We start from the raw sequence: 15,808 nt of genomic DNA on the forward strand, positions 1-15,808 counted from the left end.
GGCAGTGTTGTTGTCATGGCTAATATTTGTTGTCATTAGGATGGAGATAGATTAAGAGGTCGGGTCGTACTAGGAGATAGATTAAGAGGGTCGTACTTGTCGTCATTGTAATGTACCGACAATTGGAGTTAGTTTAAGTAGGCCGTACTTGGCAATGGATGCTAAATTTTCCTATTTTGTAAATAAATGTTCAATGAATGAAAGAAGACACGTGTTATTTTCGGAAAAAATTACGAGTTGAATTAACGGGATTTTTTCATATATGATTGTAATTGTCTCCAAAAACTCTAAAAATACATCATACTCCAAATTAAAATAGGCTAAATTAGTTCATTACATAGACAAAAGTTCACTACAACTACATATGCTAAATTTGACTTTGGATAGAAGTTGACTTCTTCACAAACGTTGTCTTTGGAAAAAAGTTTTCAGTTCCTCAGTTACTGCATCTCCTCCTCTTGAGCCCTTGCATTGCAAAAGGTTGCATTCCTCAGTTACTACACAATATAAAACACCAACAAAACAGCATGTCAACTAATTGTTTTGACTCAGCTCGTACTCATATCGGACACGAGTGTTTGATAAAGATAGACCTCAACTGACACAACAATGCAACAACAACTCAGCACCATATCAATACAACAACACCCCAACATCAATTAAAAAGACAGAATTTGACCTAAGTTACTGCTTACCTGCATATATAAAAGGTGTGTTATCTGGTCCGAACAACACACCAACTCCTTTTCCTCTACCTCTTGAACCTGTCCCTCCTCCTCTTGAGCCCTTGCATGTGAAGATAACTCTGCCATTTTTACCAGTTCTAGTTGGTTGAGCTGTGGCATCAAAATGTACCTGGACTGTTGTGTTGGTGGTGCGGATGTTTTAGTTGTCTTTGCTCTTTTAGCAACTAGTTCCCTTTCCACTAGTTGTTTCTCTGCCCTTCTGATTATGTTATTTATTAAAGCACTGATGCAACTGAGATTTTTTCATTCTCGTCCATCATAATGCAGGAAATATATTGTAAAGAAAATAAAATAAAATAACAACCATGTACTCTATAGTACTAAATTGTTTATGATTTATTACTACAAGAAACACCTTTCAAAAAATAATGACAATCTGATTTTTTTTTCTTTGATAGTGTCAATCTATCACTATAAAATCAGAAAAAGTATATGACCAAAGAAATTACGCTTTTCATAAAAAAAATATTTTATTGTTTTTTAAACCAAAATCGTGATTGTTGGTTTACAACCTGCTGATCCTAGCTCAAGTCATGCCTTACATGAACATGCAGCAAGCAGTACAAAGCTCACCACAGTTCACACACTGCATGACCATGCAGCCAGCAGTGCAATGCGTATTATGGATGATTCTAGAAGCAGATATACTCAACAGCATACTCAACCAACTTCCCTAGATTCACGGGAGTTTGTTAGAGAGTTAGTTACTTGATTCAACTTGTAATAATGAGCTTAGAATGCTTAGGTGTACAGTAGGTTGAATATGATTGGTTGTTAGTTCTTAGCTCTCTTCCTATTGGTTGAAACACATCATACAATCTGTTGTATATATAGCTCAGATTGCTGTAATGAATCAATACAAAAATCATCTTCTTTTCTCTCTCAAACTACTGAGTTTTCTCAGAAAGTATTTCATGTTGAAACATGAAAACTGACATGGTATCAGAGCAAGTCAATCGATCTTGCTGATTTAGTTTGTTGCTGTAAGCTTGTTTTCAGCAAATTCTTGGTAAACACTTCAAATTCTCGAATTATTCTTTTGATCAAATTCATTCTCAAAGATGCCTGATCAAACAGATCCTTCTCTTAATCCGAATTCCGCATATTTTCTTAGCAACCATGATGTTAATGTTTCAAAGTTAGTCAGCATAGTGTTTGATGGAAAATGCTTTAATGATTGGAAACGTTCTATGGTGATTGCATTATCAGCTAGGAACAAACTTTGTTTTGTTGATGGTTCATTGAATCAACCAGCAACAAATGCTCAAAACTTTAGAATCTGGACCAGATGTAATGATTTGGTCATCTCTTGGATTCTAGCTTCTCTTGAACCTTCAATTGCAAGAAGTGTTCTATATCTGAAGACTGCAAGAGAGATATGGCTGGATTTGGAAGATAGATTCTGTCAGTCCTCTGGTCCTCAGTTGTTTTCTATTCAATTGAAACTTTACAACCTAAATCAAGATGATGATGAGGATATCTCAAGTTTTTTCACCCAAATTAAACTTCTCTGGGATCAGTTAGATGGACTAGATCCTTTGCCTTCTTGTTCTTGTACTGGTTGTAATTGCACTCTCACACAAAAACTGTTAAAATCTCAACAAAATCAGAGGTTGATCCAATTCTTAATGAAGCTTAACTCAAAGTATGAGCATCCTAAGAGCACGATTCTTATGATGAATCCTTTGCCAACTATTTCTAAGGCATATGGCTTATTACTCCAGGATGATCAGCAGAGAGAAGTGCAGAGTAACAGAAGCTATATGAACTCAGAATCAATAGTATTCACTGCTAGAAAGTTCACTGATAACAAGTACAGATCACAGTATCCTTCTAGCACCAACAATCAAGGTGTTTTTGCTGGATCTCAATCAAGAAACACCACCAGAAACAACCTATTCTGTGAGCATTGCAGAATGAAAAATCATACTATTGACAAATGCTGGAAGTTACATGGATATCCTAAAGATTTCAAAGGCAAAGGCAAAAGAGTTGCAGCTGATGTACATATGGAAGATTCCTATGCTGATGATTCAAATCAAGAGGATAAAGGTCTGGTTCATGCAACTTTCACTGAAGATCAGTATAATCAGTTGATGAAACATATCAACTCACACCAGGTTGCTAGCCAAGTTGAGACCAATGGCTCTAACTCTCTTGGTCTGGCAACCAGTTCTCAACCACAAGGTACATTCTGCCTTTTATCTAACTTCAAGAAAAAATGGATACTAGATAGTGGTGCAAGTGATCATATGTGTTCAGATTTGAATATGTTCAGCAGTCTTGAACCATTAACTGATAGATATCACTCTATAACTATACCTGATGGTACTGAATTTCAAGTCAAACACAAAGGTGTGGTAAATCTAGGGGATAATATTGTTCTCAAAGATGTTTTGCATGTCCCAGGGTTCCAGTTTAATCTCATATCCATTTCACAACTCTGTCATAACACTGACTCTTCTGTTTCCTTCACTGATAATGAATGTGTCATACAGGACCTTTCCAAGAAAAGGCATTATGTGCTTGGTAGATTGGACAAAGGTCTTTACAGTTTGAATGATGATCTGTTGGATTCTACATGCAAGTCAACTTCTAATAATTTTGCTCTGTCAAGTGCCTGTTTCACTGCTATTGAGGAAGCAAAGCTATGGCATCTTAGGTTAGGGCATGTTTCTTTTGGAAAAATAAAGAATATCAAAGGTATTGATGCAAAAGGTTGTTTAGCAGAATGTTTTTGTCAGATTTGTCCTCTTGCAAAACAATCTAGATTTCCTTTTTCAACTAGCAGCATTAAAACTACAGAACCATTTCAGTTGATACACATAGATGTGTGGGGTCCATATTCTGTACATGATGCTTCAAAATGTAATCAATTCCTTACCATAGTGGATGATTATTCCAGAATGACTTGGACACATTTAATGAGGAACAAAACTGATTATGTACAAGTTCTCACCCAATTTTTGTCCTATGTTGAGAATCAATTTGGCACAACTGTTAAACAGATCAGGTCTGATAATGCACCTGATCTTATTGAAGGAGAAATCAAGCAATTATTACTTAAAAAAGGCATACTGCAGCAGAAGAGTTGTAGTTATACACCACAACAAAATGGAGTTGTGGAAAGGAAACACAAGCATCTCCTAGAAACTGCCAGAGCTTTGTCTTTTCAATCCAAGCTTCCAGCCAAGTTTTGGAGTGACTGCATCTTAACTGCTACCTATTTGATCAACAGAATGCCCCTAAAGAGTATTCAATTTGCTACACCTTATGAGAGATTATTCAAGGAACCACCAGATCTTTCTCATCTAAGAGTCTTTGGCTGTCTTTGCTACATGACAACCCCCAAAATCAATAGATCCAAATTTGATAGTAGAGCTTCTCCTTGTGTTCTAATTGGATACCCTCCACAACAGAAGGCTTACAAAGTGTTTAATTTGGCTACCAACAAGCCAGTCATCACTAGAGACATAATCTTTCATGAAAAACACTTCCCATTTCATTTTTCTCCTTCTCCCTCCACAGATTAAATTAATAAGTCAATTCAAATGTCTTAAACTCCGCACCAGTCAAACCGGTGCAAGTATTAAGGGACGGAAGGAGTAGCAGCTAAAAGACAAATAGCTAAAAGACAAAATAGGAAGTACTATTTTGTAAAAAAAAGTACCATTCTGTACAAAAATAGTACCATCCTGTAAAAAAAAAAGTACCATTTTTGTTTTAAAATGTACCATTTAATTTCTTTTTTGTCCTTTTTCCTATTTTGTCTTTTGTTATTGCTATGATATGTATTTGCAAACACATATCTGACATCCAAAAATAATTCCTCAAACCATCACAAGGAATTTCATCGATTAATTCACCAACGTAACCTTTTTATTCAATATTCACGAATGTATAAATGATTATATAATACACTTAACAAAGTACATAAATTTTTCTCAACCGAATTTAAAAATACCATATCTTAATCGTTTACATTAGACCTGAGTCTTCTATGTACAAAGAAGGAGAAGAAGTGGTATCAGACCCAAGTTTAGAAGCAACAAAAGCTCCAATTGCTACCATTGTCACTACGGCGATTCCAAAACCCAAAGCCACATTCTTTCTTCCTTGTAGCCGACTTTGTATAACACTTCCAAGCTCAAACATACGATTAATACTCTTTGGCTGACCATGATAACTACAACTTGTTTCGGTACCACCTATAATAGTACTACCTTTGGGTGTTTGATCATCAGAAACCGAGGCGGCCTCAGGTTTCGGCTTTTGATCAGTAACGGCCTCTGGCTTCGGAGGAGGAGGTGGTGGTGACGATGACGACGGAGGCTGCTCCTGGATGAGTTGAGGTGGTGGAGGTGGAGGTGGAGGTGGAGGTGTAATAAGTATTTTCTTTGGCATTGTAACATTAAGGCGCCCGTTTATGAACTTGGCTCGAATGTCGTTTATATCACAGCCCTCTGGTATTTTAGTTTCCTTAACAAAACGGCTTCTTTTGGATCCATCTTCATTTGTTGCTCTCTCGCCACTTACTATCACCACTCCTTCTTTGTTTACTTGCACCCTCAATTGCTCCTTCTTAAAGTCTACGTGAATGTTTACAAAGAGATGACATAATTAATTAGTTTGTGTTCTTTCTTAAAACAATGTTTATGCTATTGTTAAATTACATGATCGATCTTCTTAGTTCTCACCGAATAGTTGCAATTTCTAATCAAATAGTTACATATACATACAGAGTATAGTTATGACTTGGGTTCAATATTAATCATAATCAAGCAAATAGTTATACTTTTTTAATAAAAAAATGGTTACACTTTATCATCAGTTATATATATTATTTTTTATTGCTAACACGGTATCATATGAGACTTACTTGTTATCATACGGTAATTGTCGTGCAAAATTAAGTTTGTTTCTTTTAAGTAAAAACAATAGAAAAGCAAGAGAATACATAATATATACCAGGAAGATGGATGATCAAAGTTTCAATCCCTTCAGCTTTAAGGAAATCACAAGCAGGGTGGAAATCGACGTAGGAAGGTGATCCGGGAGTTGAAGACTTAGTTTTGATTGCCATTACTTTTCTTCGGGAGTTATACAAAATGTTAAAGAGAAGGATGCAGATTGTATTGATTATGTTCAGGAAAGGGGTTGTTTTTTTATAGGTGTTGAAATTAAGGGCATCTTTTTAAGTTTTTTTGGTTGAGATTTCCTGTGGGAAATATTATTCTTGTTTGCTTTATTGAGTTTTATGTTGCTTTATGTCTTTGCTAAAGGCCATAAAATATACTTATCTTTATGATTTGATTTCAGTTTTGTATACACTTAATTATGCATATGTTTTAATTTCCTGGGTTTTTAAAGATTCTTTGAACTTGTTTCTAATATTTCCTTGAGGACATGATACATGATATATTGCCGCAACATGCAAATAGGTCGTTTGAATCGAATTTAGTTTGGGTCATATTCCGTATATGGCCATATGGGATTATGGGTAACAAAGTCCAATTTCAGGTGGGCTGGGCCAAATAATTTATATGGTTTTATTCTGCTGACTAGTTTTCCTTTTGACAACTTTTTTTTTTTTTTTTGTGTTAGCGCCCGGTTCACCTTTAGGGATAATTCGGATTCGGGGCGAGTTCTGGATTGTTAGGTTCCAGTCCCCTATCAATTGTTGTTGCGGGGGATCAAATACGGGTTCTTCCTATATATCAAGTTCAGCCTCAATCACCACTGAACCAACTAGTCATTTGGTTCCTTTTGACAACTATTTGGATCATCAATACACAATAGCTACAAGTAAAGATAAAGTTTGGCATGTATGACAATTCTTGGGATATAACATTAGATAGTTCATTTAATTTGGTAGGCACTTGGAATTCTCTTGATTCTCCCCTTGTCGAGTTCGACTAACGTAGCCACAAGACTTGAATAAGTTCAATAGACTTTGGTATGCTTACGTGTAAGCCATTACATATTTACATCAATGATATGCATATTATATATATTCCCGTGAAAAATGAGAAACAATAATCTATACTAATATATTAAAAGGCGTTCTTAAGAATGTATACGTGTCACGTATACCTCTCCTCATTATGCCATGTCACCACTAATTAGCATCATGACATGTCATTACAACCAAAAACATGTAACAAGGATCGAACACCAGACCTCTTTGTTAAAAGTTACACTTCCTACCATCTTAGTCAACCACAACTTATGTTACATCTTTCTATATAAACATATATATTCTTTTGATGTTAAATAATACATTAAATAAATAAAAGTGAATTAAAAAAAAGGGGAAAAAAAGAATGATTACTTAATTTATAAATGTACATCTTAAGCCTTAAAAACAAAAAACGGTGTAATAAATCAATTAATTATGAAAAAAAGTATCTAACTTTGTTTTGATTTTCGAATGCGGGATTTCATATTTGATATAGTTGTTGATCGACCATTAATCTTGTGTCACCATCGTAATTCGATGTCATTTGATGTCGACGATGACTCCATCTATATGTGCACATATATATTTACAAAATAAATAAACCCGAATAAAAGTAAGAAACCGGGACAACACCAGGGTCACACACTAGTTGTATTGTAAAACGGAGGGAGTATATAATACCGAGTATATTAGTTGCAACATAATGCAAATAAGTTAGTGTAAAATTAAGGTACTTCTCCAAAAGGTCCTAATACGATTGCAATTAATTGCAAAAGCTTCCAACTTGAGTAGTGAGTTGCAACTTGCAACTTGCAACTAGCAGTCTAGGGCGTCTAGCATGTTCTGCTGTTGTGTTTTGAGCACTTTATGTAGTCCAACTTTAATGAATAAGTCGGTAACCAATTTCCAGCTCAGTTGCTTTATGCCTTTATTTACTACAAATTGAATATTCAGCATCCAGCACGACCACCAGTAGCACATTTTAGTGGCGAATACAAAACCTTATAGCATAATTAATTAATTAATTAATTAATTAATTAATAACTCCCACGCTCCGCCTAGAATTAGCTGTCACGATAATAGTGTAAATTGACTGATACGCCCTCCATTCCATAATACTAGTAACATTTATATTTTTCGGTCGGTTATGGATACTTACAACTAGACATGTTAAACAGGTTGGTCGGGTAGGATTGTAAAAAATTATTCCGGGTTAATTAGGGTTGGTTGCTTTTGGGTTCAGGTTTACAAATGCTTCCAGGTTCGGGTCGATCCAACGGGTTGAGATATTTTAAAACGCGTACTATATTTACGTTACTTTAGATAATAAAATACAAAATATGGGCACAAATTAACAAATTTTCCTACACAAGTTTGTATTTAGTTAAATTCAACCATAAATTGGCGTATAATTCAAATTAAAATCATATTACACTTAATAATAGTAACAGCTTGTTTATTACACTTAAATCCCTCATAATCTCATTTATTATTATAAATACAATGATTTTTAATCGGGCGGGTAAAAAACGGGTTAGTCGGGTTTTGACCTATTACTTTTCGGGTTGCTCGGGTGCGGATAAAATCGGTTACAGGTCACAAAATCTTGACTAAGACCCGATATTTTCGGGTCGAATCAATTTTTGACGGGTCTATTTACGACACTTCTATTTTATTTTATTTTTGTAATACCTCCCTTACACAAACAAAAGTGAAAGACCCATTGTCCTTGTGAAACAATAAAAAATAAAAAGTATTTCAAATCATCACTTGCAACTTAAAAATATTCATTTCCTTAAATATTAAACTATGTGTATGATCAACTATTGCTAGCATTTTAGAACGCATAGAGTAATTTATTACGAGTAACTGATTTCGGATCGAGGATCTTGAAAAAGGACAGTAGCAAACAGAAAGGGGAAAAGTAAGCCTTTGAAAACAGCAAAATGGAAAAGCCACTAGTCTCAAAAAGCTAGTTTTAGTTGTACTAGTAATATTTTTACATAAATTGTTACACTTTAATTTAGAGAAACTTTACTGAATAATACTCCGTAACAATCATAGTTTTCTAATGAATCTTAACAGTGGTGATTAACACAACAACATACGATACACGTACACTGAAATCTAATTAACGATTAAGTCTACCAGAATTGACATAATTGTTAGCCAATATTAACACAAAATCTCTGTAATCCCCTGCGGGAATGGCTTCAGAAATCGCATCTCTAAGTTCAACCCCATATTTCTTCCTGAATTCCTTGTGAATATCACCCATATCTATCTCTGCTCTGCTAACCATCAACCGTGTCAAGGATCCCTTGTTCTTTTCCTCGCCTTTTATGCTTCTTTGCAACATCTGCAACGTTCAACTCAATCACTATATACGAAAACATAACATATATAACTAGACCTGATCAAACGGCCGGGCCGGGCTGGGTTCGGGCCGGGCTTGGGCACAAAAAAATCGGCCTGTTATGTCGGGCCGGGTCAAAATTTTATGCCCAAAATTTTATGCCGGGCTTTTCGGGCCGGGCCGAATTTATAACTGTAAAGTGTATTTTTGTGTTTCCCAAACATGTCCAAACAAATAACATTTTCGGGCCGGGCCGGGGCCGGAAATCGGATCGGAAAATTCTGCCCAATCCCGCAAAAATTTTGGGCGGGCCGGGCTCATCTTGATCAGGTCTATAACTACTTACTATACATTTTGAACTTGAACGTTTTATACCTTGGCATAGTATTTGGGAGGATCCTGAATGCACTCTACTAAGTATCGTAACGCGTCCTCAAATTGTGTCGAAGTTGCCTTCTTCAATTGCTACACATTGCAACATTAGGTAAGTTACAGAAACTAAAGACATGATCAAATAATTAAGCGGGGGTTTAATTTACCTTAGTGTAATTGTGGCCGAAGATGCGTTTATAGGAAGAAAAAGTGAGTTTAAGCTGAGGGATACTTCTTTTACTAAGGATTTCAAGGACCACAGCTTCATTAATGCATCCAGAAGTTGCTTCTCCAGTTTGGTAAAGCCTCATTGCATCACATTTTGCTATATCTTGGCTTACATCTGCATTATGGGCTTTATGGGATGTTGCCAATGCTACCAATATCTATAATTATGCCAACCCATAACTATTATTATTTTCCTTAATAGGGACTACAAACTACCAAGTATTACACTAATCTACAATTTCTAACTCATGTTTATTTAACCACCACACTATTATTGGATCAATTAATAAGGGAGTTTATTTACTGGTAGTAGGAAAACACTTAGTTCGAATCCAAATTAATCGAACTCTATAAACATAAAAATTATAAAAAATTGATATTCTAGAATTATACTGCGTATATTTTATAAGATTTTACATGACTATATTATTTCTTATAAGTTATTGACAATTTAAGATCAGTAAAAAAAATGGGTCAAACAATTATGGAAGGAGGAGTAAAAGCTTACCTAACAATCTACTGAGTAACTAGTACCTACTCCATATAGACGTATATTTAGTCAAAATTAAAACAGTTATCCCTTAATTAAAAAGTCGTTCTCGAATATGCAACAAGTTAATCCTATACTTTTGTTGGTTGTGATTTTATGCAAAATTAATTAAATTAGTACGTAGTACGCCTAATGAATGACGTAAAATACAAAAGCACACGTTCATAATTATAAAGTTAAAGAAAAGAAGATGTATACCTTTTGGGAAGGATGAGGAGGCTCTAAGCAGAGAATATCATGATCAAGCTGTCTCTTAAACCTTGTTTGGTAAAGCTGTTTAATAATTAGAACATGACTTGATTTCCTAGCAACAAAAATCTCAACTAAAGCCTTGAAATCAGTCTCATTTCCTTCAAATAATGCATCCTTAGCCAAACAAGCATCTCTTTCCAATGGATCAACCATCCATAAAAACAAACCAGAAAACAACTCTTGATTAAGCTTAACCCTTTGCAAATGGGTTAATAGATCCTCACCGTACATTGCCTTGTAAGTCTCCCTTATCCCTCTCCTCTCGGCCTGCGTCGAACGCGTGGCGAGAGTCCTTACTAAGGTGCTTAGCCTCCCCCATGAGTCATGAATTGTCTTGCAATCACTCTCATAACATGAACTTTTGGTTGCCATTTTTTGACTTTACATTACAAACTCTGCATTTATGTGAATATATATAGAAGGGACTACTTGGGGTGCAAGCTAGGAAGGAATTTGGGTTATAAAAAGTAAGTTGGATCCATTATAGAAGGGAGAAAAGGGTGATGCAATTTAATTAATTATAATTAGACTTGGCCTAGAAGAAAAAAAATACAGGTGGATTGCAAGGACTTGTATTGGCTTCTAGTGAAAGTTTTGTGGCTTTCCTACTAGACTATGACTATGACTCTGACTCTATGAGTGTGCAATCAACGCTTTCTAGGAAGCCATTTTATTTGCCCTTTTGTGCATTTCTATTTTCTAATATCCCACTGGCCAATTGGTCATGAGACTCATATTCCCTCTATCTCTAAATGTTTGTTACATCTGACTTTTTACGGTTTTTAAGACGCAATAATATCTCTATTTCTATACGTATATATAAAAATGAGTAACAAAATCACACACGACTATATTATTTCTTATATGTTTGTGAAATTTATGGTCAAACTTTAAAGTTTGACCCAAGAAAATGCAATGAGACAAACCATTTGGGGCGGAGGGAGCAATTCTCGGAGCAACTTCATTGGTCATAAAAAGGATGTACTTGCAAATTGTTAAAATATATGAACGGGTAGCCAACCATTGGTGCATAAACTACGTAATCAACTACTAAGATATTGTAGCTCTTTTGAGTTAGTAGCTCACGAAAAAAAATAGAAAAGGTAAAATAAATAAAATTGTATATTAAATAAAATAGTACTCCTTCCGTCCCTTAATACTCGCACCGGTTTGACCGGTGCGGAGTTTAAAACATTTAAATTGACTTCCAAGCTCCGTGGCTAGTCTGCGCTCTTTGGACTTTTCAAACTTAGCGAACTGAAACATCTGAGTAGCTAAAGGAAGGGAAATCAACCGAGACCCCGTTACGCCGGACCGCCGACGAATAATAGGTACCCTCACCCCAGGCAGGGCAGAAGAATAGCCGCGGGCAAACACCTTTAACAAGCAAGTAGCTAACTTATTAATTTAATGGGTGTTAGTTGATAGTGGGGTACTCCCTCCGTTCCTAAATAAGTGTTATATTTGGACTCGGGCACGGTAATTAATAAAATTGTAAAGTGTGTAAGAGTTAATGATTGAAAATGTTTTTTTTGGGGAAAGTATAAAGTAGATAATTGTTTAATTGAATAAAGTACAAATAAAAGTGTATGTGGGATTGAAAAGTGGAAAAGTAATGTGTAAGTAAAAGTAATTATGATTTATAGAAAAGTGGGAAAAGTGTATGAAAAAGTGTGAAAAGTGTGTGGAAAAGTGGAAAAAATACATGTTCAAAAATAGAAATGTGACACTTATAAGGGAACGCCAAAAATGGAAATGTGACACTTATTTAGGAACGGATGGAGTATTATTTTAATATAGTTAGTGGGAAATGGGTAAGAGGTGGAGAGTGGTGAGTGGGGTGTGAATTTTTAAATGATTTTTTGTAGGGAATAGGGGTGTAGGTGGGGTTAGTAAGTAAGTGTGAGAAATAATATAATATTGGTATAAATTTCCATTTATAGAAGCGGTGCAAGTATTAAGGGACGGCCCGAAAAGGAAAGCGGTGCGAGTATTAAGGGACGGAGGGAGTATAAGAGCATCTCCAGTGGTTGTAGTTAGGGATAAACTTGAAATTTATAAAAGTTTCAAACTACTCCCTCCGTCTCTTTTTGTTTTTTACGTTTTCATTTTTGGGTATATCAAAATGTTCTTTACATTTCCTTTTATATTATCACATAAATATTAGTATTCTATTAAAATTTGTGTCTAATTATTATTTTAACCAATTAAATTCATTGGGTCATTTAATTTTTCACACTTTTCCATTAAAACATTAAATTTTTCTCATTTTCCAATATCATATTTTAATAAAAATGAAAACATTATAAATAAACGTAATTTATCTTGTTTAAATAAAAAAAATTGAGGAATCTCGATGCAAATTAATTAATCGTTAAAACGCGTGGAAAAAAAAAAACCAAACGTAAAAAACAAAAAGAGACAGAGGAAGTAATATTTAGACTATTGGAGTGAAAATAATAAATTAACCGTTTGTTGAAGTTAATTTGCTTGACAACTAGCTCGTAGAAGTTGTCAAATATTAATTGACAAGTGGGAGTAATTTAGAAAACAAACTACTGTAGTTACTAGCCATTGGAACACAAATTAGCTAGAAAATGAAATAGCTTGAAATCTTATGTGACATAACAAACTAATTGTCAAATTAGCTTGCCATTGAAGATGCTCTAAGAAGCTACTCCCTTCGTCCCATAATTATAGTCTCGTTTGACCAAAAATATGGATTTTAAGAAAAATGGAATATAGTACATGGAAAAGTAGAATAAAGTACAAATGATGATTGAGTTGGATGGAAAAGTAGAATAAAGCACATGGAAAAAAGAATATAGTACATAGAAAATTGGAATATAGTACATGGATGGGGTTTCCAATGCATTTTAATTAATATAGTACATGAAAAAGTGCGGACATTAATGGGCAAAATTAGAAACATGACTATAATTTTGGGACGCCCGATTTGAAAAACAAGACTATAATTTTGGGACGGAGGGAGTATAAGATATTGTAGTCAACCAATGATAAACTTTGTAACTTAAAAATATAGCTAGATATAACTAGAAATTTGATGCGACAAATTTAGCTACATCACCTTATAATTAACCATTAGAGTTGCTCTTATATTTTTCCACTCATGTAAGTAAGATTTGAACTAGCGGTAAAGTTGTATCTTCTAATTTTGGCGTTTTGATGTCACAAAAATTCACTATGGTCTATGGAGCTTCCAAGATGTTGATGGTTCCGTTAGTTTCCCCCGCTCTCAAAAAACCTCCCCTGTTGTTTCGGGTCTATATAACCCGTACGAGATTCCGACTTTGTTTTGTTTTTTTTTTGTTTTTTTTCATGGGCTTCTTTCTCTTCCCTTTTTCCCTACTGTGTAGTCCAACTCCAACATGGGACACGTAAGGCGTGAATCAAAATAAACGATATTCAGATATTGCGCGCAGTGGAAAATGGTACATGTCTACATTCCACTCTAAACTGAAAAATCAAGGCAAAAGATATTACGATGAGTAGACTGATATTGTTACATGAAAGGTCACTTTTCATCCAGCTACATTACTGCCTATCTAACACGACAATACAATCCTCAGATCACCCATCACTCTATCGATTTACAAAATCACAAATAAGGAAAAAAAACGTTTCTGACATTCAGCTTTTTTATTTTGTATATTTACAACTTTCCATATTCTCTTGAGTGCGGAAAACAAATAGTATGATCAAAGCCAACCCCCTCTTGTTCCTTACTCCCTCCGTATTTATTTAAGGAATACACTTGCCTTTTTCCGGCCTTATTTATTTAAGGAATACACTTGCCTTTTTCCGACCTTATTTATTTAAGAGATACACTTGCCATTTTTAGTAACTTATCAACCCCACCATCTAATTAAATAATACATCTAATATACCCTATCACTCACCGTCCTATTAAACAAATAATTTCATAAACCCACCCCACCCTCCACCCACCAAAATGACATGGTCTCCACATGTTTAATTATTAAAATATCTATCAAATCCCACTTGCTTTATTATTTTATTTCATTCAATTATTCTTCCTAATACCCGTGCCCGGCCAAGTGTATCTTTTAAAAAAATACGGAGGGAGTATTACGGAGTAATCGGTTACTTGAACTCTTTGTTGTATCTTAAATACTTGTGTCGGACTCTCGATATTCGGATATGGTTATAGATATTGGACACTTTTTTAGATTAAAACATAGAAGAAAAAAAATCCCACAAAATAGCCGAGTCAGACACTTAGACATGTATCCTAAATGAGTACCTGACTTCGAGTAACATAGATTCCCGAAACAATTTGAACACGAGAGACAGTTGAAATACGAACATAAATAGTGTAAAACCTTTAACCCAAAGGATGGCCAAATTTAAGGTTGTTGGACTCTTTTGCTCCTAGGTTCCTAACCTTAAACAAAGTCACATTTTCTTGTGACCCGTCCCTTAAACAATAGGTATTCTTTGTCTCTCGGTCTCTTGAAAGGAGAGGTCTCCAAGTTAATTTCAGTGATTGCAAAAAATTTCTCAATCAAATGACATTTTCGTAAATATAGTACTTGATAGTTTTATTACGAAAACTTTTTGTTGCACAATTTAAGGGAAGTTTTATGAAAGAAAAAGAAAAACAAACATGATTGAGTTGAGACTTGAGAATCGAACTTAATACTAGTGAGCCACATAAAGGATCCAAATCTTATCATTTTGTGCATAATGTCTATATATGCTAATTTGTTTAACATCGCCCAATTTTATTTTATTTTCAAAATAAAAAATGGTGGGGCACATGGCCCACTATACCGAATGGTGGGTCTGCCAGTACTCACAAGTGCCAATGAGTTGGCACATCAATAATCTACTCTCTAGTAGTAGTTTCTATTAAAGTGGAACATACAATTGCAAAAGTGTTCTTCTATATAATAGATAGCATGGGTAACAAAAACTTCCTCAAAACTTACACAATAATTGACCGACTGTGTACGAAATAAATCTTCAAATTAGTTGGCAACTTTTAAAAATTACTAATAGCTCTAGCCTAGTGGAAAGGAGAGCACTTTTAATCGAAAGGTTGAAGGTTTAGGATTCAACTCCCACTATTGAAACTTAAGGTATTCAATTCCCCTATTCTAAAGAATTTATCCCGCTAACTTGAGTAATCCATTCGAAATAGGTTTCGACCCACTACGATATTACCCAATAAAAAAATAAACAAATAGTGACATCACTAACGTGCAATAACCTTATTATGACCAATATTGAAAATCTATGCTAAACTTATACATTCTTGATTTTTTGAACAAACACATGTCAATGTCTCCTCCTAATGCTGA

The 15,808-nt window shown here is 34.7% G+C and overlaps 2 protein-coding genes across 2 annotated transcripts; both read right to left on the reverse strand.

Moving 5' to 3' along the window:
* Positions 1-4,603: 4,603 nt before the first annotated feature.
* LOC110785313 (uncharacterized) lies at positions 4,604-5,911 on the reverse strand. Its single transcript, XM_021989749.2, has 2 exons — positions 5,715-5,911; positions 4,604-5,335 (listed from the first exon to the last, which is right to left on the reverse strand). Exons 1-2 carry the CDS (start codon positions 5,827-5,829, stop codon positions 4,725-4,727), a joined length of 726 nt encoding a protein of 241 aa, XP_021845441.2. The 5' UTR covers positions 5,830-5,911; the 3' UTR covers positions 4,604-4,724.
* A 2,741-nt stretch (positions 5,912-8,652) lies between these two features.
* On the reverse strand, positions 8,653-11,090 carry LOC110785312 (annexin-like protein RJ4). The gene is made up of 4 exons (XM_021989748.2): positions 10,410-11,090; positions 9,601-9,819; positions 9,437-9,526; positions 8,653-9,064 (listed from the first exon to the last, which is right to left on the reverse strand). The coding sequence occupies exons 1-4, from the start codon at positions 10,833-10,835 to the stop codon at positions 8,837-8,839; spliced, it is 963 nt and encodes a 320-aa protein (XP_021845440.2). The 5' UTR covers positions 10,836-11,090; the 3' UTR covers positions 8,653-8,836.
* Positions 11,091-15,808: the final 4,718 nt, after the last annotated feature.

The sequence above is a fragment of the Spinacia oleracea genome, chromosome 6 (assembly GCF_020520425.1).
Source record: "Spinacia oleracea cultivar Varoflay chromosome 6, BTI_SOV_V1, whole genome shotgun sequence".
In the NCBI taxonomy this organism is placed as follows: domain Eukaryota; kingdom Viridiplantae; phylum Streptophyta; class Magnoliopsida; order Caryophyllales; family Amaranthaceae; genus Spinacia; species Spinacia oleracea.

Bases quoted from the DNA above. Each gene is read 5' to 3' on its own strand.
- LOC110785313 (XM_021989749.2), bottom strand. From the start codon at position 5,829: ATGGCAATCAAAACTAAGTCTTCAACTCCCGGATCACCTTCCTACGTC. The intron at 5,336-5,714 runs GTATATATTATG...ACATTCACGTAG, and splicing joins TTTGATCATCCATCTTCCTG to ACTTTAAGAAGGAGCAATTG.
- LOC110785312 (XM_021989748.2), bottom strand. From the start codon at position 10,835: ATGGCAACCAAAAGTTCATGTTATGAGAGTGATTGCAAGACAATTCAT. The intron at 9,820-10,409 runs GTATACATCTTC...GCATAATTATAG, and splicing joins CTCCTCATCCTTCCCAAAAG to ATATTGGTAGCATTGGCAAC. The intron at 9,065-9,436 runs GTATAAAACGTT...TGAACGTTGCAG, and splicing joins CTCCCAAATACTATGCCAAG to ATGTTGCAAAGAAGCATAAA.